Source organism: Gobius niger, assembly GCF_951799975.1.
Source record: "Gobius niger genome assembly, chromosome: 3".
NCBI classification, from domain to species: domain Eukaryota; kingdom Metazoa; phylum Chordata; class Actinopteri; order Gobiiformes; family Gobiidae; genus Gobius; species Gobius niger.
Window position 1 is genome coordinate 1,528,305 of NC_136854.1, and position 24,675 is coordinate 1,552,979.

General features: G+C 39.4%; 1 protein-coding gene across 1 annotated transcript; it reads left to right on the forward strand.

Annotated features, from left to right (window-relative positions):
* On the forward strand, positions 1–24,388 carry LOC306960408 (protein NLRC3-like; the record flags this gene model as incomplete). Its single annotated transcript, XM_079552840.1, has 11 exons — positions 1–65; positions 12,015–12,110; positions 12,475–12,579; positions 12,688–12,751; positions 12,854–13,034; positions 13,102–14,878; positions 14,943–15,110; positions 17,043–17,210; positions 17,281–17,454; positions 17,807–17,850; positions 23,859–24,388. The coding sequence occupies 11 exons, from the start codon at positions 1–3 to the stop codon at positions 24,386–24,388; spliced, it is 3,372 nt and encodes a 1,123-aa protein (XP_079408966.1).
* Between the last annotated feature and the right edge of the window lie 287 nt (positions 24,389–24,675).

Below are 24,675 nucleotides of genomic sequence, written 5' to 3' on the forward strand. Positions count from 1 at the left end.
ATGGATCCAGAGCTCAGAGAGGACGGAGCCTCGACCTCGAAAACCACTGACCCCAAAGCTCAGGGGTGAGATCCACCAATGTTCTTTATATCAGAGTCTCTAACTCTGTCCTTTATATCAGAGTCTCTAACTCTGTTCTTTATATCAGAGTCTCTAACTCTGTTCTTTATATCAGAGTCTCTAACTCTGTTCTTTATATCAGAGTCTCTAACTCTGTTCTTTATATCAGAGTCTCTAACTCTGTTCTTTATATCAGAGTCTCTAACTCTGTTCTTTATATCAGAGTCTCTAACTCTGTTCTTTATATCAGAGTCTCTAACTCTGTCCTTTATATCAGAGTCTCTAACTCTGTTCTTTATATCAGAGTCTCTAACTCTGTTCTTTATATCAGAGTCTCTAACTCTGTTCTTTATATCAGAGTCTCTAACTCTGTTCTTTATATCAGAGTCTCTGACTCTGTCCTTTATATCAGAGTCTCTAACTCTGTCCTTTACATCAGAGTCTCTAACTCTCTTCTTTATATCAGAGTCTCTAACTCTGTCCTTTATATCAGAGTCTCTAACTCTGTCCTTTATATCAGAGTCTCTAACTCTGTTCTTTATATCAGAGTCTCTAACTCTGTTCTTTACATCAGAGTCTCTAACTCTGTCCTTTATATCAGAGTCTCTAACTCTGTCCTTTATATCAGAGTCTCTAACTCTGTTCTTTATATCAGAGTCTCTAACTCTGTCCTTTATATCAGAGTCTAACTCTGTCCTTTATATCAGAGTCTCTAACTCTGTTCTTTATATCAGAGTCTCTAACTCTGTCCTTTATATCAGAGTCTCTAACTCTGTCCTTTATATCAGAGTCTCTAACTCTGTCCTTTATATCAGAGTCTCTAACTCTGTCCTTTATATCAGAGTCTCTAACTCTGTTCTTTACATCAGAGTCTCTAACTCTGTTCTTTATATCAGAGTCTCTAACTCTGTCCTTTATATCAGAGTCTCTAACTGTTCTTTACATCAGAGTCTCTAACTCTGTTCTTTATATCAGAGTCTCTAACTCTGTTCTTTATATCAGAGTCTCTAACTCTGTTCTTTATATCAGAGTCTCTAACTCTGTCCTTTATATCAGAGTCTCTAACTCTGTTCTTTATATCAGAGTCTCTAACTCTGTCCTTTATATCAGAGTCTCTAACTCTGTTCTTTATATCAGAGTCTCTAACTCTGTCCTTTATATCAGAGTCTCTAACTCTGTCCTTTATATCAGAGTCTCTAACTCTGTTCTTTATATCAGAGTCTCTAACTCTGTCCTTTATATCAGAGTCTCTAACTCTGTTCTTTATATCAGAGTCTCTAACTCTGTCCTTTATATCAGAGTCTCTAACTCTGTTCTTTACATCAGAGTCTCTAACTCTGTTCTTTACATCAGAGTCTCTAACTCTGTCCTTTATATCAGAGTCTCTAACTCTGTTCTTTATATCAGAGTCTCTAACTCTGTCCTTTATATCAGAGTCTCTAACTCTGTTCTTTATATCAGAGTCTCTAACTCTGTCCTTTATATCAGAGTCTCTAACTCTGTTCTTTATATCAGAGTCTCTAACTCTGTCCTTTATATCAGAGTCTCTTACTCTGTCCTTTATATCAGAGTCTCTAACTCTGTTCTTTACATCAGAGTCTCTAACTCTGTTCTTTACATCAGAGTCTCTAACTCTGTCCTTTATATCAGAGTCTCTAACTCTGTTCTTTACATCAGAGTCTCTAACTCTGTCCTTTATATCAGAGTCTCTAACTCTGTTCTTTATATCAGAGTCTCTAACTCTGTCCTTTATATCAGAGTCTCTTACTCTGTCCTTTATATCAGAGTCTCTAACTCTGTTCTTTACATCAGAGTCTCTAACTCTGTTCTTTACATCAGAGTCTCTAACTCTGTCCTTTATATCAGAGTCTCTAACTCTGTCCTTTATATCAGAGTCTCTAACTCTGTCCTTTATATCAGAGTCTATCTCTGTCCTTTATATCAGAGTCTCTTACTCTGTCCTTTATATCAGAGTCTCTAACTCTGTTCTTTACATCAGAGTCTCTAACTCTGTCCTTTATATCAGAGTCTCTTACTCTGTCCTTTATATCAGAGTCTCTAACTCTGTTCTTTACATCAGAGTCTCTAACTCTGTCCTTTATATCAGAGTCTCTAACTCTGTCCTTTATATCAGAGTCTCTTACTCTGTCCTTTATATCAGAGTCTCTAACTCTGTCCTTTATATCAGAGTCTCTTACTCTGTCCTTTATATCAGAGTCTCTAACTCTGTTCTTTACATCAGAGTCTCTAACTCTGTCCTTTATACCAGAGTCTCTAACTCTGTCCTTTATATCAGAGTCTCTAACTCTGTCCTTTATATCAGAGTCTCTAACTCTGTCCTTTATATCAGAGTCTAACTCTGTCCTTTATATCAGAGTCTCTAACTCTGTCCTTTATATCAGAGTCTCTTACTCTGTCCTTTATATCACAGTCTCTAACTCTGTCCTTTATATCAGAGTCTCTAACTCTGTCCTTTATATCAGAGTCTCTAACTCTGTTCTTTACATCAGAGTCTCTAACTCTGTCCTTTATATCAGAGTCTCTAACTCTGTTCTTTATATCAGAGTCTCTAACTCTGTTCTTTATATCAGAGTCTCTAACTCTGTCCTTTATATCAGAGTCTCTAACTCTGTTCTTTATATCACAGTCTCTAACTCTGTCCTTTATATCAGAGTCTCTTACTCTGTCCTTTATATCACAGTCTCTAACTCTGTTCTTTATATCAGAGTCTCTAACTCTGTCCTTTATATCAGAGTCTCTAACTCTGTCCTTTATATCAGAGTCTCTAACTTTGTTCTTTATATCAGAGTCTCTAACTCTGTCCTTTATATCAGAGTCTCTAACTCTGTCCTTTATACCAGAGTCTCTAACTCTGTCCTTTATATCAGAGTCTCTAACTCTGTCCTTTATATCAGAGTCTCTAACTCTGTCCTTTATATCAGAGTCTAACTCTGTCCTTTATATCAGAGTCTCTTACTCTGTCCTTTATATCAGTCTCTAACTCTGTCCTTTATATCACAGTCTCTAACTCTGTTCTTTATATCAGAGTCTCTAACTCTGTTCTTTATATCAGAGTCTCTGACTCTGTTCTTTACATCAGAGTCTCTAACTCTGTCCTTTATATCACAGTCTCTAACTCTGTTCTTTATATCAGAGTCTCTGACTCTGTTCTTTACATCAGAGTCTCTAACTCTGTCCTTTATATCAGAGTCTAACTCTGTCCTTTATATCAGAGTCTCTTACTCTGTCCTTTATATCAGTCTCTAACTCTGTCCTTTATATCACAGTCTCTAACTCTGTTCTTTATATCAGAGTCTCTGACTCTGTTCTTTATATCAGAGTCTCTAACTCTGTTCTTTATATCAGAGTCTCTAACTCTGTTCTTTATATCACAGTCTCTAACTCTGTCCTTTATATCACAGTCTCTAACTCTGTTCTTTATATCAGAGTCTCTAACTCTGTCCTTTATATCAGAGTCTCTAACTCTGTTCTTTATATCAGAGTCTCTAACTCTGTTCTTTATATCACAGTCTCTAACTCTGTCCTTTATATCACAGTCTCTAACTCTGTTCTTTATATCAGAGTCTCTAACTCTGTCCTTTATATCAGAGTCTCTTACTCTGTCCTTTATATCAGAGTCTCTAACTCTGTTCTTTACATCAGAGTCTCTAACTCTGTCCTTTATATCAGAGTCTCTTACTCTGTCCTTTATATCACAGTCTCTAACTCTGTCCTTTATATCAGTCTCTAACTCTGTCCTTTATATCAGAGTCTCTAACTCTGTTCTTTACATCAGAGTCTCTAACTCTGTCCTTTATATCAGAGTCTCTAACTCTGTTCTTTATATCAGAGTCTCTAACTCTGTTCTTTATATCAGAGTCTCTAACTCTGTCCTTTATATCAGAGTCTCTTACTCTGTCCTTTATATCACAGTCTCTAACTCTGTTCTTTATATCAGAGTCTCTAACTCTGTCCTTTATATCAGAGTCTCTAACTCTGTCCTTTATATCAGAGTCTCTTACTCTGTCCTTTATATCAGAGTCTCTAACTCTGTCCTTTATACCAGAGTCTCTAACTCTGTCCTTTATATCAGAGTCTCTAACTCTGTCCTTTATATCAGAGTCTCTAACTCTGTCCTTTATATCAGAGTCTCTAACTCTGTCCTTTATATCAGAGTCTAACTCTGTCCTTTATATCAGAGTCTCTTACTCTGTCCTTTATATCAGTCTCTAACTCTGTCCTTTATATCACAGTCTCTAACTCTGTTCTTTATATCAGAGTCTCTAACTCTGTTCTTTATATCAGAGTCTCTGACTCTGTTCTTTACATCAGAGTCTCTAACTCTGTCCTTTATATCAGAGTCTCTATCTCTGTTCTCTATATCAGAGTCTCTAACTCTGTCCTTTATATCAGAGTCTCTTACTCTGTCCTTTATATCAGTCTCTAACTCTGTCCTTTATATCACAGTCTCTAACTCTGTTCTTTATATCAGAGTCTCTGACTCTGTTCTTTATATCAGAGTCTCTAACTCTGTTCTTTATATCAGAGTCTCTAACTCTGTTCTTTATATCACAGTCTCTAACTCTGTCCTTTATATCACAGTCTCTAACTCTGTTCTTTATATCAGAGTCTCTAACTCTGTCCTTTATATCAGAGTCTCTAACTCTGTTCTTTACATCAGAGTCTCTAACTCTGTTCTTTACATCAGAGTCTCTAACTCTGTCCTTTATATCAGAGTCTCTAACTCTGTTCTTTACATCAGAGTCTCTAACTCTGTCCTTTATATCAGAGTCTCTAACTCTGTTCTTTATATCAGAGTCTCTAACTCTGTCCTTTATATCAGAGTCTCTTACTCTGTCCTTTATATCAGAGTCTCTAACTCTGTTCTTTACATCAGAGTCTCTAACTCTGTTCTTTACATCAGAGTCTCTAACTCTGTCCTTTATATCAGAGTCTCTAACTCTGTCCTTTATATCAGAGTCTCTAACTCTGTCCTTTATATCAGAGTCTATCTCTGTCCTTTATATCAGAGTCTCTTACTCTGTCCTTTATATCAGAGTCTCTAACTCTGTTCTTTACATCAGAGTCTCTAACTCTGTCCTTTATATCAGAGTCTCTTACTCTGTCCTTTATATCAGAGTCTCTAACTCTGTTCTTTACATCAGAGTCTCTAACTCTGTCCTTTATATCAGAGTCTCTAACTCTGTCCTTTATATCAGAGTCTCTTACTCTGTCCTTTATATCAGAGTCTCTAACTCTGTCCTTTATATCAGAGTCTCTTACTCTGTCCTTTATATCAGAGTCTCTAACTCTGTTCTTTACATCAGAGTCTCTAACTCTGTCCTTTATACCAGAGTCTCTAACTCTGTCCTTTATATCAGAGTCTCTAACTCTGTCCTTTATATCAGAGTCTCTAACTCTGTCCTTTATATCAGAGTCTAACTCTGTCCTTTATATCAGAGTCTCTAACTCTGTCCTTTATATCAGAGTCTCTTACTCTGTCCTTTATATCACAGTCTCTAACTCTGTCCTTTATATCAGAGTCTCTAACTCTGTCCTTTATATCAGAGTCTCTAACTCTGTTCTCTACATCAGAGTCTCTAACTCTGTCCTTTATATCAGAGTCTCTAACTCTGTTCTTTATATCAGAGTCTCTAACTCTGTTCTTTATATCAGAGTCTCTAACTCTGTCCTTTATATCAGAGTCTCTAACTCTGTTCTTTTTATCACAGTCTCTAACTCTGTCCTTTATATCAGAGTCTCTTACTCTGTCCTTTATATCACAGTCTCTAACTCTGTTCTTTATATCAGAGTCTCTAACTCTGTCCTTTATATCAGAGTCTCTAACTCTGTCCTTTATATCAGAGTCTCTAACTTTGTTCTTTATATCAGAGTCTCTAACTCTGTCCTTTATATCAGAGTCTCTAACTCTGTCCTTTATACCAGAGTCTCTAACTCTGTCCTTTATATCAGAGTCTCTAACTCTGTCCTTTATATCAGAGTCTCTAACTCTGTCCTTTATATCAGAGTCTAACTCTGTCCTTTATATCAGAGTCTCTTACTCTGTCCTTTATATCAGTCTCTAACTCTGTCCTTTATATCACAGTCTCTAACTCTGTTCTTTATATCAGAGTCTCTAACTCTGTTCTTTATATCAGAGTCTCTGACTCTGTTCTTTACATCAGAGTCTCTAACTCTGTCCTTTATATCACAGTCTCTAACTCTGTTCTTTATATCAGAGTCTCTGACTCTGTTCTTTACATCAGAGTCTCTAACTCTGTCCTTTATATCAGAGTCTAACTCTGTCCTTTATATCAGAGTCTCTTACTCTGTCCTTTATATCAGTCTCTAACTCTGTCCTTTATATCACAGTCTCTAACTCTGTTCTTTATATCAGAGTCTCTGACTCTGTTCTTTATATCAGAGTCTCTAACTCTGTTCTTTATATCAGAGTCTCTAACTCTGTTCTTTATATCACAGTCTCTAACTCTGTCCTTTATATCACAGTCTCTAACTCTGTTCTTTATATCAGAGTCTCTAACTCTGTCCTTTATATCAGAGTCTCTAACTCTGTTCTTTATATCAGAGTCTCTAACTCTGTTCTTTATATCACAGTCTCTAACTCTGTCCTTTATATCACAGTCTCTAACTCTGTTCTTTATATCAGAGTCTCTAACTCTGTCCTTTATATCAGAGTCTCTTACTCTGTCCTTTATATCAGAGTCTCTAACTCTGTTCTTTACATCAGAGTCTCTAACTCTGTCCTTTATATCAGAGTCTCTTACTCTGTCCTTTATATCACAGTCTCTAACTCTGTCCTTTATATCAGTCTCTAACTCTGTCCTTTATATCAGAGTCTCTAACTCTGTTCTTTACATCAGAGTCTCTAACTCTGTCCTTTATATCAGAGTCTCTAACTCTGTTCTTTATATCAGAGTCTCTAACTCTGTTCTTTATATCAGAGTCTCTAACTCTGTCCTTTATATCAGAGTCTCTTACTCTGTCCTTTATATCACAGTCTCTAACTCTGTTCTTTATATCAGAGTCTCTAACTCTGTCCTTTATATCAGAGTCTCTAACTCTGTCCTTTATATCAGAGTCTCTTACTCTGTCCTTTATATCAGAGTCTCTAACTCTGTCCTTTATACCAGAGTCTCTAACTCTGTCCTTTATATCAGAGTCTCTAACTCTGTCCTTTATATCAGAGTCTCTAACTCTGTCCTTTATATCAGAGTCTCTAACTCTGTCCTTTATATCAGAGTCTAACTCTGTCCTTTATATCAGAGTCTCTTACTCTGTCCTTTATATCAGTCTCTAACTCTGTCCTTTATATCACAGTCTCTAACTCTGTTCTTTATATCAGAGTCTCTAACTCTGTTCTTTATATCAGAGTCTCTGACTCTGTTCTTTACATCAGAGTCTCTAACTCTGTCCTTTATATCAGAGTCTCTATCTCTGTTCTCTATATCAGAGTCTCTAACTCTGTCCTTTATATCAGAGTCTCTAACTCTGTTCTTTATATCACAGTCTCTAACTCTGTCCTTTATATCACAGTCTCTAACTCTGTCCTTTATATCAGAGTCTCTAACTCTGTTCTTTATATCAGAGTCTCTAACTCTGTTCTTTATATCAGAGTCTCTAACTCTGTCCTTTATATCAGAGTCTCTAACTCTGTTCTTTATATCACAGTCTCTAACTCTGTCCTTTATATCAGAGTCTCTTACTCTGTCCTTTATATCACAGTCTCTAACTCTGTTCTTTATATCAGAGTCTCTAACTCTGTCCTTTATATCAGAGTCTCTAACTCTGTCCTTTATATCAGAGTCTCTAACTTTGTTCTTTATATCAGAGTCTCTAACTCTGTCCTTTATATCAGAGTCTCTAACTCTGTCCTTTATACCAGAGTCTCTAACTCTGTCCTTTATATCAGAGTCTCTAACTCTGTCCTTTATATCAGAGTCTCTAACTCTGTCCTTTATATCAGAGTCTAACTCTGTCCTTTATATCAGAGTCTCTTACTCTGTCCTTTATATCAGTCTCTAACTCTGTCCTTTATATCACAGTCTCTAACTCTGTTCTTTATATCAGAGTCTCTAACTCTGTTCTTTATATCAGAGTCTCTGACTCTGTTCTTTACATCAGAGTCTCTAACTCTGTCCTTTATATCACAGTCTCTAACTCTGTTCTTTATATCAGAGTCTCTGACTCTGTTCTTTACATCAGAGTCTCTAACTCTGTCCTTTATATCAGAGTCTAACTCTGTCCTTTATATCAGAGTCTCTTACTCTGTCCTTTATATCAGTCTCTAACTCTGTCCTTTATATCACAGTCTCTAACTCTGTTCTTTATATCAGAGTCTCTGACTCTGTTCTTTATATCAGAGTCTCTAACTCTGTTCTTTATATCAGAGTCTCTAACTCTGTTCTTTATATCACAGTCTCTAACTCTGTCCTTTATATCACAGTCTCTAACTCTGTTCTTTATATCAGAGTCTCTAACTCTGTCCTTTATATCAGAGTCTCTAACTCTGTTCTTTATATCAGAGTCTCTAACTCTGTTCTTTATATCACAGTCTCTAACTCTGTCCTTTATATCACAGTCTCTAACTCTGTTCTTTATATCAGAGTCTCTAACTCTGTCCTTTATATCAGAGTCTCTTACTCTGTCCTTTATATCAGAGTCTCTAACTCTGTTCTTTACATCAGAGTCTCTAACTCTGTCCTTTATATCAGAGTCTCTTACTCTGTCCTTTATATCACAGTCTCTAACTCTGTCCTTTATATCAGTCTCTAACTCTGTCCTTTATATCAGAGTCTCTAACTCTGTTCTTTACATCAGAGTCTCTAACTCTGTCCTTTATATCAGAGTCTCTAACTCTGTTCTTTATATCAGAGTCTCTAACTCTGTTCTTTATATCAGAGTCTCTAACTCTGTCCTTTATATCAGAGTCTCTTACTCTGTCCTTTATATCACAGTCTCTAACTCTGTTCTTTATATCAGAGTCTCTAACTCTGTCCTTTATATCAGAGTCTCTAACTCTGTCCTTTATATCAGAGTCTCTTACTCTGTCCTTTATATCAGAGTCTCTAACTCTGTCCTTTATACCAGAGTCTCTAACTCTGTCCTTTATATCAGAGTCTCTAACTCTGTCCTTTATATCAGAGTCTCTAACTCTGTCCTTTATATCAGAGTCTAACTCTGTCCTTTATATCAGAGTCTCTTACTCTGTCCTTTATATCAGTCTCTAACTCTGTCCTTTATATCACAGTCTCTAACTCTGTTCTTTATATCAGAGTCTCTAACTCTGTTCTTTATATCAGAGTCTCTGACTCTGTTCTTTACATCAGAGTCTCTAACTCTGTCCTTTATATCAGAGTCTCTATCTCTGTTCTCTATATCAGAGTCTCTAACTCTGTCCTTTATATCAGAGTCTCTAACTCTGTTCTTTATATCACAGTCTCTAACTCTGTCCTTTATATCACAGTCTCTAACTCTGTCCTTTATATCAGAGTCTCTAACTCTGTTCTTTATATCAGAGTCTCTAACTCTGTTCTTTATATCAGAGTCTCTAACTCTGTTCTTTATATCAGAGTCTCTAACTCTGTTCTTTATATCAGAGACTCTAACTCTGTTCTTTTCCACAGAGTCCCTAACTCTGTTCTTTATATCACAGTCTCTAACTCTGTCCTTTATATCAGAGTCTCTAACTCTGTTCTTTATATCAGAGTCTCTAACTCTGTTCTTTATATCAGAGTCTCTAACTCTGTTCTTTATATCAGAGACTCTAACTCTGTCCTTTATATCAGAGTCTCTAACTCTGTCCTTTATATCAGAGTCTCTAACTCTGTCCTTTATATCAGAGTCTCTAACTCTGTCCTTTATATCAGAGTCTCTAACTCTGTTCTTTATATCAGAGTCTCTAACTCTGTTCTTTATATCAGAGTCTCTAACTCTGTTCTTTATATCAGAGTCTCTAACTCTGTTCTTTACATCAGAGTCTCTAACTCTGTTCTTTACATCAGAGTCTCTAACTCTGTTCTTTATATCAGAGTCTCTAACTCTGTCCTTTATATCAGAGTCTTTAACTCTGTTCTTTATATCAGAGTCTCTAACTCTGTTCTTTACCTCAGTGGGCCAGATCTTTTGGTTTAAAGCGCAGGCTGTAGAGAAGACGAGTTCGCAGACGGGTGGAGCTCCTTGCAATCTTCAGTGTCATACCGGGCGCAAAAAGTGGGCAGGACAGGAGGGGGGACAGACTCGCATTGTGATGTTGTGGTGCCGCCCCCTCCCCATGCTTTCCCCAGACCTGTGGAAGGCGGTGGGTTGCGAAGGGGGGGGGTTCTCTTGTACATGCGTAACATGCATGATGCAGCGTGGAATGTTTAATGAAGATTAAATAAATAAGACTCCCTCCGCTGCTGCAGATCCAAGGTGAGCGGGCGGGACAGAGAGGCAGCCTCGCGCTGGACACCGTTCAATGCGCAAAGTTACGAAATGTACAGGATTTAATTGACCAGACACTGTCATATCGGCTGCGGAGGAGTGGCAGAGTTATGCAGCAGTTGCAAGAAAACTGTAGCGTATTGGAACACTTGCGCTACAGCTGCAGGATTTTTGGAGCAGCTGACTTGGAAAAAAAAGTTGCTCTGCTCCCTGTAAAATGTGCTTCTTTCTTTTGGACTGAGCTGTGGCTACACAAGGAGCATCATCAGGAGGTAAACACCGACACACGATGGAAATGTCTCCTTAAAACGCAGATTGGACGTGGTGTTGTGACACTTGTGTGGTTTATTTATGTAAAACTGTTGTTGTTGTGGTGTTAAGGGTGTGTGCGTTGATCTATCAAAGTAAGCCCATGCGTAACCAACGCTCAAACAGACTTTTCAAGGAAATTTCGCTTTTGTTTTCAATTGTGCAGCTTGTAATGAACCACGCCTCAGTCGGCCTCTTGTTCTTAAATAACGCCCTCTCCCTAGTGGCGCAGCCTTTAGCGCGTGCACCACGTTGCGTTTAGAATTGTGCATGGACTCTGCCAGTCACAAGATCTGGCCCAGACTCTCTAACTCTGTTCTTTAAAAGCAGAGTCTTTAACTCTGTTCTTTATATCAGAGTCTCTAACTCTGTTCTTTACATCAGAGTCTCTAACTCTGTTCTTTATATCAGAGTCTCTAACTCTGTTCTTTATATCAGAGTCTCTAACTCTGTTCTTTATATCAGAGTCTCTAACTCTGTTCTTTATATCAGAGTCTCTAACTCTGTTCTTTATATCAGAGTCTCTAACTCTGTTCTTTATATCAGAGTCTCTAACTCTGTTCTTTATATCAGAGTCTCTAACTCTGTTCTTTATATCAGAGTCAGACCTAAAGTCTCTCTTGTGTTCACAGATCTGCTCCTGGGATCGGCCCGGTGTCAGTGAGAAGTGATCGCTCCAATAATCGCTGGATTAATTTTAAAGGAAAACATGGTTCACAGTAAGTCGACTCACACCACTTTATGTTAATGATATTTTAGTGTTTAGGTTTTAGAATTGGACAGATTTATTAGAAATAAACTGTCAGGTCTGTGTTTGAGCGACTTCAGTGACGCAGCGTTTTGATGTAACCGTTGACCTCTTTTTAAAGTGTCTTTTTTAAAATCAGATATGAGTCGATTTACCTCAGATTTCCACTGAGTCCACTCTCTTAGCCGTCTGTTATATTAAAGTCTCAAGTGTAAAACACTGAATAGAAGCAGTGAGAGAACTGTTCCCTGTGGGATCCCAGTGCAGCAACGTCTCCATAAACTCTGGGTTCCCAAAACAATCAAAACACAAAATCAAAAGGTACAAGACTTAAGAGTAGGTTTAGTTTAATCAGATTCTATTGTTTCTGTGAAAGAGCAGATGATCCTTTCCTGAGTCTGATCCTGGACAGTCCCATGTGTTTCACTGACGTGTCTTTTCTTCTTTGTCTCAGGATCCTCCAGAAACATCCTCCGTCTGAACCTGGTCCCAGCTGTGAGTCCCTCAGTGACCGGTCTATGGACAAACCAATGAACTTCAGGACCGAGCGGTGAGATTTGATTCTGTGTATTATGGAATATTATTGTCACATAAAGAGAAGGATCTAAGAAAGATCTACTGAAGGAAACAAAGGAATCTTTTGTACATGTTTTTATTTCTTTGTGACAATAACTATTACTTTGCTGTTATTTCAATCACAAAGGATCAACAACTAAAAACCAGATAATCGACAGTTATCTGGAAAGCCTGTAAATAATTGTAGCTTTTTATCCACTTTTAAGTGTTTGATAAAACTGTATTGTATCTTAATTTAATATAATTTATCTCTCCCTTGTTTATCCTCAAATAAACCAGGATCCATCACATTTAATATAAATATTTCATGTTTATTGTAAATGTTTTGTCTGTGTTAGACCCAGTGTTGACGTCAGACCAGAAGTTTCTGAACCAGGCCCCGACTGTGAGTCCCTCAGGAGCGACTGGTCCATGATGAGCCCACCGAACTTCTCCTCAGATCTGTAAGATTGAGTTTGTTTAAACACAAGGACAGACAGTGGTTTAATGAGGTTCTGAAAGTGTGAGAGAAACAGCTGAATCCTGAGGTGTTTGTTGTGTCTCTGTCACAGAGTGGAGCAGGCTCCAGAGCTCAGAGCTCAGCAACATCACACTCAGCTGGATTCCATATTTAAGGTGTGTCCTTCACTGAAGTTTGGAGATGTTCAGATGAATGGACTTGTTTCACACAGATCTGACACTGACTGCATTTGTGTTGTTTCTAATGTGTCTGTGCAGCTTCTGGAGGAGGACATCTTCACTTTTGTCCAGAAGGAGCTGAAGAAGATCCACAAGGTTCTGAGCACAGATTACCCAGAATGCTTAGAGCCTGATGAGGATGGAGAGGCTTTTCTGAAGATCACTGTGAACTTCCTGAGGAGGAGGCAGCAGAAGGAGCTGGCTGAGCGTCTGTGGAGCAGTAGGTCCATTTCACTCAGTCATTTGATCTTCTCTGAGACTCAGGCTCTGTCTGTGTCTTCATTCAGGGAGATGTTCTGGAGTTCTTCAGCGTAAACTGAAGCGTGACCTGCAGCAGAAGTGTCAGTGTGTGTTTGAGGGCGTGGCTAAAGCAGGAAGCCCCGCCCTCCTGCAGCAGATCTACACAGAGCTCTACATCACAGAGGGAGAGGCCTCAGAGGTCAACCAGGAACATGAGGTCAGACACGTGGAAACAGCCTCCAGGAAAGCAGGCGGAGCAGAGACAGCCATCACATGTGAAGACATGTTTAAAGGCCCCGCGGACACAGAGGCGCCCGTCAGAGCAGTGCTGACAAAGGGAGTGGCTGGCATCGGGAAAACACTGCTCACTCAGAAGTTCAGTCTGGACTGGGCTGAAGGCAAAGCCCACCAGGACATCCAGCTGCTGTTCCCCTTCACTTTCAGAGCACTCAATGTGCTGAAGGACAGGAGCTTCAGCCTGGTGCAGCTGCTCCATCACTTCTTTAGAGCAACAGAAGAAGTGAGCAGCTTTGAAGATCTGCAGCTGCTCTTCATCTTTGACGGTCTGGACGAGTGCAGACTTCCTCTGGACTTCACCCAAACCAAGGCCCTGACGGAGCCCACAGAGAGCGCCTCAGTGGAGGAGCTGCTGGTGAACCTCATCAGGGGGAGCCTGTTTCCCTCCGCTCGCCTCTGGATAACCACACGCCCCGCGGCGGCCAATCAGATCCCTGCTGAGTGCGTCTCCATGGTGACAGAGGTGCGAGGGTTCAGCGACCCACAGAAGGAGCTGTACTTCAGGAACAGGTTCAGAGACGAGGCCCACACAATCATCTCCCACATCAAGACATCCCGAAGCCTCCACATCATGTGCTTCATGCCAGTCTTCTGCTGGATCCTCTCCACAGTCCTGGAGCATGTGCTGAAGACCAGAGAGAGAGCAGAGCTGCCCAAGACCCTGACTCAGATGTACATCCACTTCCTGGTGGTTCAGGCCAAAGTCAAGAACATCAGGTATGAAGGAGGATCTGAGACAGACCCACACTGGAGTCCAGAGACCAGGAAGATGGTGCAGTCTCTGGGAAAACTGGCCTTTGAGCAGCTGCAGAAAGGAAACCTGATCTTCTACGAGAGTGACCTGAGCGAGTGTGGGCTGGACGCTGCAGCCGCCTCAGTGTACTCCGGAGTCTTCACACAGGTCTTTAGAGAGGAGCCAGGCCTGTACCAGGACAAGGTCTACTGCTTCATCCATCTGAGTGTGCAGGAGTTTCTGGCTGCTCTTCACGTCCACCAGACCTTCGTCCACACTGGAGTCAACCTGCTCTCAGAGAAAGCTTTATGGTCAAAGGTTTTTAGCAGTAAATCAGTGCAGTTCTATTGCTGTGTGGTGGACCAGGCCTTACAGAGTCCAAACGGACACCTGGACTTGTTCCTGCGCTTCCTCCTGGGTCTTTCACTGCCGACCAATCAGAGGCTTCTCCAAGGTCTGCTGACACAGACAGGAAGTGTGTCCCAGGCCAGTCAGAAAACAGCTAAGTACATCAAGCAGAAGCTGAGTGAGGAAGTGTCTGCAGAGAGAAGCATCAACCTGCTCCACTGTCTGAATGAACTGAATGATGGTTCTCTGGTGAAGCAGGTCCAACGGTACCTGAGATCAGGATGTCTGTCTGAAGGTGGACTGTCTCCTGCTCAGTGGTCAGCTCTGGCCTTCATCTTACTGTCATCAGAAGAAGATCTGGAGCAGTTTGAGCTGAAGAAATACTGTGCTTCAGAGGAGGCTCTGCAGAGGCTGCTGCCAGTGGTCAAAGCCTCCAACAAAGCTCTGTGAGTGACGTCTATGTAAGTATGAACCTTCTAAACTTCTCCTAAAACACTGTGTTCTCTCCAGACTGAGCAGCTGTAACCTGTCAGAGAGAAGCTGTGAAGCTCTGTCCTCAGTCCTCAGCTCCTCTAGTCTGACAGTCCTGGACCTCAGTAAGAACGACCTGAAGGACTCCGGGCTGAAGATGTTGTCTGTTGGACTGAAGAGTCCTCACTGTAAACTGGAGCAGCTCAGGTCAGAGGGTTTATTTTTCTTTTTAAATTAATATTTATTATTTTCTAAATGTATGAACACAGTTGTTGTTATTGGTCGGTAAAGGATAAGATATTATTAAAATATAATATAATAAACAAGTAGATCATGTATTTGTACGTTTTTATGAGATTACTGCACAGAAACTGTGCTGCCTCAGGATAATATCGCGTATAGTGTTTAAACCTGAGTTTTGTGCCTGAACACTGTTTTATCAGTTTGATTCCAGTAAAGACAGTAAAGACTATGATCCTCACTGTTAAACGATACCAGTATAGAATCAATATAAAGTTTATGTACTCGAGGTACCAAACTAAATCTTATATTTGTAGAGATGTTTTGTTGTTGTTGGTCCAGGGACAGCGCTAAAGGAAGTGAGAGTTTCAGCTCAAATTAAAGATACACATTTAAAGGAATAGGCCACCGTTTTTACATACTGAGATATGCTCTTACCTCACTTTAGCCGAGTTAATATATCCCCGTCTGGTCTTTGTCCGTGCGCTCTGTCACGCAAACGGAGCACATACACAGCCTCTCCCACATGTCACATAGCTCCAAAAAAGCTCACGATAGAAGCTACCAAGCTCTTCCACGTGTTCCCTATTTAAATAAAGTTACGTGAAGTGTTTTCATGCGAAGTATATTTACACAGAAATGTAACGTGTCGATTTTATAAGCAGATAAAAAGGGGGACTATATTGTGAGGCGTAATGATACGAGGAGTAAAACGTCAGTAACTCCTAAAGGTTATTGACGGAAGTGAGCGGGGGAAGTCTTCGCATGAAAACACTTCACGTAACTTTATTTAAATAGGGAACACATGGAAGAGCTTGGTAGCTTCTATCGTGAGCTTTTTTGGAGCTATGTGACATGTGGGAGAGGCTGCGTATGTGCTCCGTTTGCCTGGCAGAGCGCACGGACAAAGACCAGACGGGGATATATTAACTCGGCTAAAGATAGGTGAGAGCATATCTCAGTATGTAAAAACGGTGGCCTATTCCTTTAAAGAAAGGGCTTTGTAATTAAGTGCTTTATTTGTCGTAATGAAATATTGTTCAGGTGTTAGTCCTGAGCCGCTGTGGCCGATCTGAGCCTCATGTTTGTGGAGGTCGAGGAAACCTCCTTCAGTCTCCTCTGATCCTCTGAAACAGTGCAGCGCCTCCTGGATGTGTCCCTGTTTCAGAGCGTGGTGTCCTGCACTGGTCAGCTCCTCCTTCCTCTTCCTCCTGCGCAGCTCCCTCCGCTCCGCAACAGTCTTTCACCATCATCTGGGAAGAGCTGAGCAGTTAATCTGTTTTATTCAGTTTTATTCAGTGAACGTCCATTAGCCAGAACAATAGAAGGCATGTGTGGCTTAGCTGTGAATCTTGTCCGGATACTTCCTCCTTTGTCCATTCCTTGTTTCCTGCAGCTCCTCTTGTGACGCCTCCACTGTGCTGCTTCTACAATATCTGTATCGAAAACCAAGTATTGTTAAAGTAATGATATTGAAAATAATTGTACAGTCCCAGCTTTAGACAGAGTGACTGAACAGGGACCAATCAGAGGAGGAGGTGGGCGGGGATAGTGTGTCCTGACTCTTCATTGGTTGAAGCGCCTCATGTTCTGTCTCTTTTAAATGATCGACTCTGCTCGATGAGATGTTAAATATTGTTCAAGATGTGTTTGAGGTCATAGAGGGTATGTGAGTGATGTCACAACAGCCCGGCAGCAAAAGCATTAAATTAACTGGCAAGAACGCAACATTATTCACTCAATTTACAATGTAGAAGCTTCTCTTTCTGTTCAGATTTAAAATGTGCACATCCTCTTTGACCAAACACCTGCAAAAGCCAAACAGCCTCTTTAAATCCAGTTCTTATTATTGTGTTTGTGTAACTTTGTGTCTTATTGTAAATGTTCCGTCTCCTCCAGACTCAGCGACTGTAACCTGTCAGAGAGCAGCTGTGAAGCTCTGTCCTCAGTCCTCAGCTCCTCTAGTCTGACTGTCCTGGACCTCAGTAAGAACGACCTGAAGGACTCCGGGCTGAAGATGTTGTCTGTTGGACTGAAGAGTCCTCACTGTAAACTGGAGCAGCTCAGGTCAGAGGGTATACTCTTCATCTCTGTGAGTTTGTCATTTCTCTGACTCTGTTTAACCCTGTGTGTTCAGACTGTCAGGGTGTCTGATCTCAGAGGAAGGCTGTGCTGCTCTGGCCTCAGCTCTGAGGTCCAACCCCTCCCATCTGACAGACCTGGACCTCAGCTTCAACCATCCAGGAGACACAGGAGTAAAGCTCCTGACTGCTCTACAGGAGGAGCCCCACTGCTCACTCTCCACTCTCAGGTGAGGACAGTTATTAGAGTTATTACACAGATATTACAGTTATTACACAGTTATTACACAGTTATTACAGTTATTACAGTTATTACACAGTTATTACACAGTTATTACAGTTATTACTCAGTTATTACACAGTTATTACAGTTATTACTCAGTTATTACACAGTTATTACACAGTTATTACAGTTATTACTCAGTTATTACACAGTTATTACTCAGTTATTACACAGTTATTACAGTTATTACAGTTATTACTCAGTTATTACACAGTTATTACTCAGTTATTACTCAGTTATTACACAGTTATTACAGTCGACACAAACAAACTGTGGATCTGAGTCTGGGTCTGTTTCAGACTGAGTCCTGCTGGAGAACGATGGATGAACCCGATCAGGAGATGTAAGTCTGACTCTTAATATTCTTTTAAAATGTTGGTTGTTCTGAGAAGATTTGCTGTTGTACAAGTTTCTCTCGTGTCGACAGCTGCGATATTGACGTCAGGAGAGTTTGAGCTGTTTTCACTCAAACCTTTAGAACTGAGACCTTCATTATTATTCTGGAGAAAGTTCATGTAACCCTGTGTTCATCCTGTGTTCATTTTCAACATATTCAGATATTTATTGTTTTCATTTCCTGACATTTTGTCTGTGTTGCAGCTTGAGACGTGGATTTCTGCAGAAAACGTTCTTTTAAGCCAAATTTTCAGAATCTAGTGTTTGTTTTTCTCTCATGTCTTTTATTTGGTAGATCTGCATTTCCCTGTCGCCCCCTAGTGTACAAAAATGTACACGCCTAAAAACATCCAAAACATCTACATTTTCAATATGTTTTTCCACTTTTTGCATAAATCACATGAACTTGAAACTTTTCTGAAACTTCCAAACATGTAATAATGTTCTGGATTTTAATTTAAAATCCCAGTTTCAAAACTTAAAGCTGAAAGAAATTGTTCCACAAAGACACAAAAGTGTGATTATATTTGTAATAATAAATTGTAGAGCTGAGGCTTTGTCTGTTTCCAGAGCCGTGTTTGTGTCACAGATGAAGTGAAATTCATTCATTTGGAAGAAAAGGAGTGAAATTTAACATTTTTATTGTATTTCATCAGATCTGAGCTCATTCCCATTGTCGGAACAGGAATAAAATCACTGTATTTTTTCTATTGAATATAATGGAAATAAGGCATTTCCAATGGATTTGACCCGGACTCGGGACTCGGGGCATCGGCCTCACACTCATTTAAACTCTCTTCTTGTTGTGTCTAGTGGAGAATCAGGACAGTAGTTTGATGAATAAACCAGAGTAAAGCCGTGTCTGTGGCCTTTTTGTCTCAAAGAGGAGTTGAATCCACACGGTTCTCACGAGCACAGTAACTTACAGTAACTCTGGTTCTCTGAATGTGCACAGTCTATAACGAGTTGGGCGACTCACAGGCTAATTCTCAGTGGTCAGACAGAAATAACCGTCAGGTGCAGGTTTCAGTTTGTTTTAAATCAGCGGTTCCCAAACTGTGGGTCAGGGCCAGAAGTGAGAGAATGGGCCCATTTACCATTTTAAAAAATGGGGGAAATAGACCAGTAGTTGTCGTCTTAAATCCCAGTTGGGCAATGGCTTAGTGGTTAGTGGTTCTCACACAGAGGTGCAGGGCCTGAATTCTGCTCTGCTTTACTGTACAGTGGAACTGTTTTGACCGTAAATAAGTCCGCTCTTTGTCCAATAACCATGATATGCGACTGTAGGGCCCAATGTGGGTTTTTCCTTAGGGCCCCAGAAGGGCCAGCACCGGCTCTGTTCATATTCTACAGTTTGTAAACTTTGTGTTTATATGGGCGGAGCCTAAACTCTTTTTTGTGTTGCACACACAAAAAAGAGTTTAGAATAGTAATTATCAGCTGAAAGTGACCTGAACACACAAAATAACCTGGACAAAGAGCTACAGTCTGGGTTTATTCTTGTGTTTCCTCAGGTTTACAAACCTGGGCCTCGTTTTCAACAGAGACTTTTCTGCTTCTAAACTAACCCCTGAATGTGACGCTCCCACTGAGCTGTTTCTTCACACTCAACATTATTGTTGATAAATCACTTGTTAATATTAATAATATTCATATATTTTATATAAAACATAAAGACAAACACATCCTGTAGTTTCCCCTGGGCCACAGCTTCAGTATAACCTGACTGTAAACACATGCATCTGTTACAATGTTAGAAAAGTGGAAAGTTCTGAAATGCAGAGAAAATGTCGAATTCATCTCCTTTTCTTCCAAATGAAACGCTGACATCACAGATATGTGTGAGATTTAAAATGTGAAGTTTGATGTGAGAAAAGTCCAGGTTCTGCCATGGCTCCATTATATCCTAATGGGAAAATAACATGATTTCATTCATCTGGACGACAGGAACAAGGTCCAAACTGAAGAAATACAGGACAAATGTCAAACCTGACTCTTGTTCTGCAAAATGAAATGATCAAATATATGACTTTTATACGGCGACAGGGGAGCAAAGACAAAGGAAGTCATGAATGTTTTTTATAATGAACAACTGGACATAAAGAATCGTCCACGACAGAAAAACTACAAATGCTTCAAATCCATTTTTTGCTGATCTTTGACACGTCCAAGGCTCTAAACACTACATCAGTCCCAGCTCTGAACTCTTCATTATTAGAAAGAGAATCAGGTTTTTATGTTGTTTGTGACAAACCTCAAAGGTTTGGTTTGAATCTGGCAAATAAAGGGTTAAAACTCCCAAATAAATCACATGTTTGGTAGTTTTGAGAAGGTGAGAAGTGATTCCTGAGATTCTGTCCATTTGTGTACACTAGGGGGCGACAGAAAGAAAACTGAAGGACGACACAAAGGTTAAACCTGAGACTTTATCAGTCCACACACAGCCCCGCCCACTGACACACTGCCCCGCCCACTCACACACAGCCCCGCCCACTGTCACACAGCCCAACACATTTGAACTTGAAGAAAGTCGTTTGAGAATTAGAACAAAAAATACATTTATTGTTTAGAAAAGAAACAAGTCTTTAAATATTCTTAACCCTTGTGTGCCCCATAATGCAGAGTTACACTCGTGGTCACCTGGGGTCGTTTTTGACCCCATTTTGTTTCTCTAATATCTCAGCCATAAAATATCATTTTTCAATAAGTTTGGGTTCTATCTTTAGTGTAGCTTGAGACTAATGGCCTGATACATAAAATGTGTGTTTTTTATTTTTTTTCAGTTTGTAGGCCTCGTTTATGTAAAAAAAAACACCAAATCCTGAACAAACAACAGTCATAAAATAGGATAACTCGGACTATCTGGTCAGTTTCCAAGTGGAAATAGTCAAACTTTTGTGTTAATGCAATTTTTGAATTTTCTCATACATTTGAATGAGAACAAATAGTTACATTTTGAAATAAATGTGGGTTCTATCTTTAGTTTGACTTAAAAAATGCACTGATAGTACATTTACCAGTTTTTATTATTTTTTGGGTTGGTGGGACATGTTTATGTAAAAAAAGTCAAATTTTGAGCCAAAAATGGCCCTGTAACACTGAAAATCCTGAAGTGGATATAACTCTAAGTATTTGGTGAATTGGGCGCTGGGAGAGGCTCAAAGGTAGAGCAGGTTCTGTTTTTGAAAAATGTTTCATTTTTGAATGAGAGCAAATAGTTACACTCGTGGTCTCTGGGGCAAAATCCCATTCATTTCAATGGACATGAGCCGATCCTGCAGGTTTTCTGTCTTTGACCTTTTGTACAGACTTCATTTGTGCTTCAAATATGAAACCATTATTATGTTTCCATCCCAGAGGACCTCCTTGACATGCACATTCATCAGATTTTGAATTCACATATTTTTTACAATAGTTACAGGCCCTAAAGCGTGAAAACAGCAGCAGCTCTCCATTCATTTCAATGGCAGTGTCCTCCATGTCTGTGATTCCAGCTATATTTTTGACTTTTGCCTTTCATACCAACTTCATTTCAACTCCAAATCCATAGCTTTTTTAAACATGCACTCCACAGAGCCTCCTCTACATGCACATGTACCACATTTTGAATTCAGTCATTTTTTCATAGTTTTAGGACCCAAAAACCAGTGCTATAACCCAGTTTTGAAATATAGCCACACTGTGATTCTCACTCTCTTATTTCAGGAAAGTCTCTATATTCTCGTCAAAAAATCTGCTCAAAGCAGAGTTTATATCTTAATTCATGAACTTTTATCAAAATATTGAATGTTCAGTGCAGTTTGACAGTGAAAGTAAAGTACAGTAGAGCAGAATGTGTTTGGAAAAACAAAGCTGTAAAAGTTATACAAACAACTGATATTCTATAAACACCAACAAATGCACATTTATTTATACAAAATCGTCTTTTTTGATCATGGTCTCTCCTAAAACTACTCAGACACTGATATGCATCAGATTTTATGATCTGTGATAAAGTATTGAGTGTTCACAGCCTTTTGTCTCTGCAGGTGAACAGTAGAGCAGCTCATGTTTGGTTCAGGTGACGTTTATAAACACTCAAACTAAACTGTACTAAATACAGCTTCAGCACCAACACAGGGACAACACATCACAGTGAACATGTTCCTGGACCTTCAGAACAAATAAAAACACAATTCAAACACAGACACATCGTCCAACACAGACGTTCCTCCATCACAGCTCAGTTTGAAAAACAAACGTCCAAAAGAGAATCTCTCAGGTCAGTCCCGACCCACAGTCCACATCTGCACCAGCTGCTCTTAGAAACATTTATTTATATTCCATTTTATATGCCCTGTTATTTTTGTGAATATTTAAAATTCTTTCATTAGGTTTTTTTCTGAATTTGACCATATTTCCACATTCTGAAGCTGTATTTGACACAGTAAGTCCGAGAGTCCACACAGGTTTACATGAACATAACGTATGCCGTTCACCTGCAGAGACAAAAGGCTGTGAACACTCAAAACTTTATCACAGATCATAAAATCTGATGCATTTCAGTGTCTGAGTAGTTTTAGGAGAGATCATGACCAAAAAAGATGATTTTGTATAAATAAGTGTGCATCAGTTTTGTGTCTATAGAATATCAGTTGTTTGGAAAAACAAAGCTGTAAAAGTTATACAAACACATTCTGCTCGACTGTATTTTTACTTTCACTGTCAAACTGCACTGAACACTCAATATTTTGATAAAAGTTCATGAATTAACATGTCCCACCGACCCAAAAAATAATAAAAACTGGTAAATTTACTATCAGTGCTTTTTTATGAAGTCAAACTAAAGATAGAACCCACATTTATTTCAAAATGTTATTTTATGAGTGAAATATTAGAGAAACAAAATGGTGACCACGAGTGTAAGTATTTGTTCTCATTCAAATGTATGAGAACATTCAAAAATTGCATTAACACAAAAGTTTGACTATTTCCACATGGAAACTGACCAGATAGTCCGAGTTATCCTATTTTATGACTGTTGTTTGTTCAGCATTTGGTGTTTTTTTTTACATAAACAAGGCCTACAAACTGAAAAAAAATATTAAAAAAACACACATTTTATGTATCAGGCCATTAGTCTCAAGCTACACTAAAGATAGAACCCAAACTTATTGAAAAAATATATTTTATGGCTGAGATATTAGAGAAACAAAATGGGGTCAAAAATGACCCCAGGTGACCACGAGTGTAACTCTTTCTCATAACATTGTAATCACTTAATCAAAAAATAAAAAAAAACAATTACTGGTAAAAGTCATGGATGTTAACGCATATCCGAAAATTCAGACCATTTGATAAAACTATGACAGAGATGTGCATCGACAAAGTGGCCCTGGGGTCATTATTGACCCCAGGGACGACACAAGGGTTAAATCAGTAATTTACAGGAACTAAACTAAACCTTCATGAGTCTGAGACGTGTTTTGTTCCTGATAAACCACTTTCTAAGAGTTTAAATGTAAATGTTCATTATGTTTCTTTATCTGCGACAGCGCGACACAAACAAGAATTCAAGTTTTAATACGAAAGAAAATGTTTGTTAAATGTCACTTCAGAACATTCCAGGTTATGTGTGGCTACGTCACAAGAGAAACTAAACTGAAACATAAATAAATGAGCTCAGCTTCACTCAGACGATCCTGTGAAGCCTTTGGAACAGAAGCATTTTTACAGAAACAATCATTAAAGCTCCTGTTTTATTCTATTGTCGGGGTGAAATGTTACAAACTGTGGCTTAAAAATGTGCAGTTTCTTCATTTTTTTGATTTTTAAGTGAAGCAATAATTAAATCGATCATGAATTTATTTATATATTTATATTTGAATCTTTGAGTCCATTTCAAATCAATGTAAATGTCGTTCTCCTCTAAAGAGTGAACAGGGACTAACTGCTGCTGTGTTTTCTCTCTGTCAGATTTCACTGAACTCTCTCTGGATCCAAACACAGCTCAGAGGAACCTCAAACTGTCTGACAACAACAAGAAGGCCACACATGTGAGAGAAGATCAGCCGTATCCAAATCATCAGGACAGATTTGAGAACTGGGCTCAGCTTCTGTGTGACTCTGGTCTGACTGGGCGCTGTTACTGGGAGGTCCAGTGGAGAGGAGTGGTTTCTATATCAGTGTCTTACAGAGGAATCACGAGGAAAGGAGGAGGTGATGACAGTGGGTTTGGATACAATGATCAGTCCTGGAGTCTGGACTGCTCTAAACGTGGTTTCTCTGTTTGGCATAAAAACAAACAAACCTCCCTCCCTCAGCCCTGCTCCTCCTCTGGGACAGTAGGGGTGCATGTGGACTGTGCTGCTGGCTCTCTGTCCTTCTACACAGTCTCCTCTGAGGAACTGATCCACCTCCACACCTTCAACACCACCTTCACTCCCACCCTGAGCCCTGGGTTTAGGCTCAGGACTGAAGGCTCCTCAGTGTCTCTGTCAGACTGAGGATCAGAGTCTCAATTATACAGATGAGCTTCAGTCACATGACCTTTTCCTGACCTTCCTTTCCCAGTTCATTGATAAAACAAAGTAAATCATTAGAGATGTTGGAAAATCTCCTTCAGATAAATAAATAAAATAACTAAACCGTATGAAGGGAAACTCTTGGTCACGTCTTTGTCTTTTTCTAAATCCTTTTGTTCCAGAATCCTGAGTTCAACATCTGTCATTAAAACGACTCAATAAATGAATTAATAACATTGATTTAAATATGTGACCAATGCAAAGTGGAT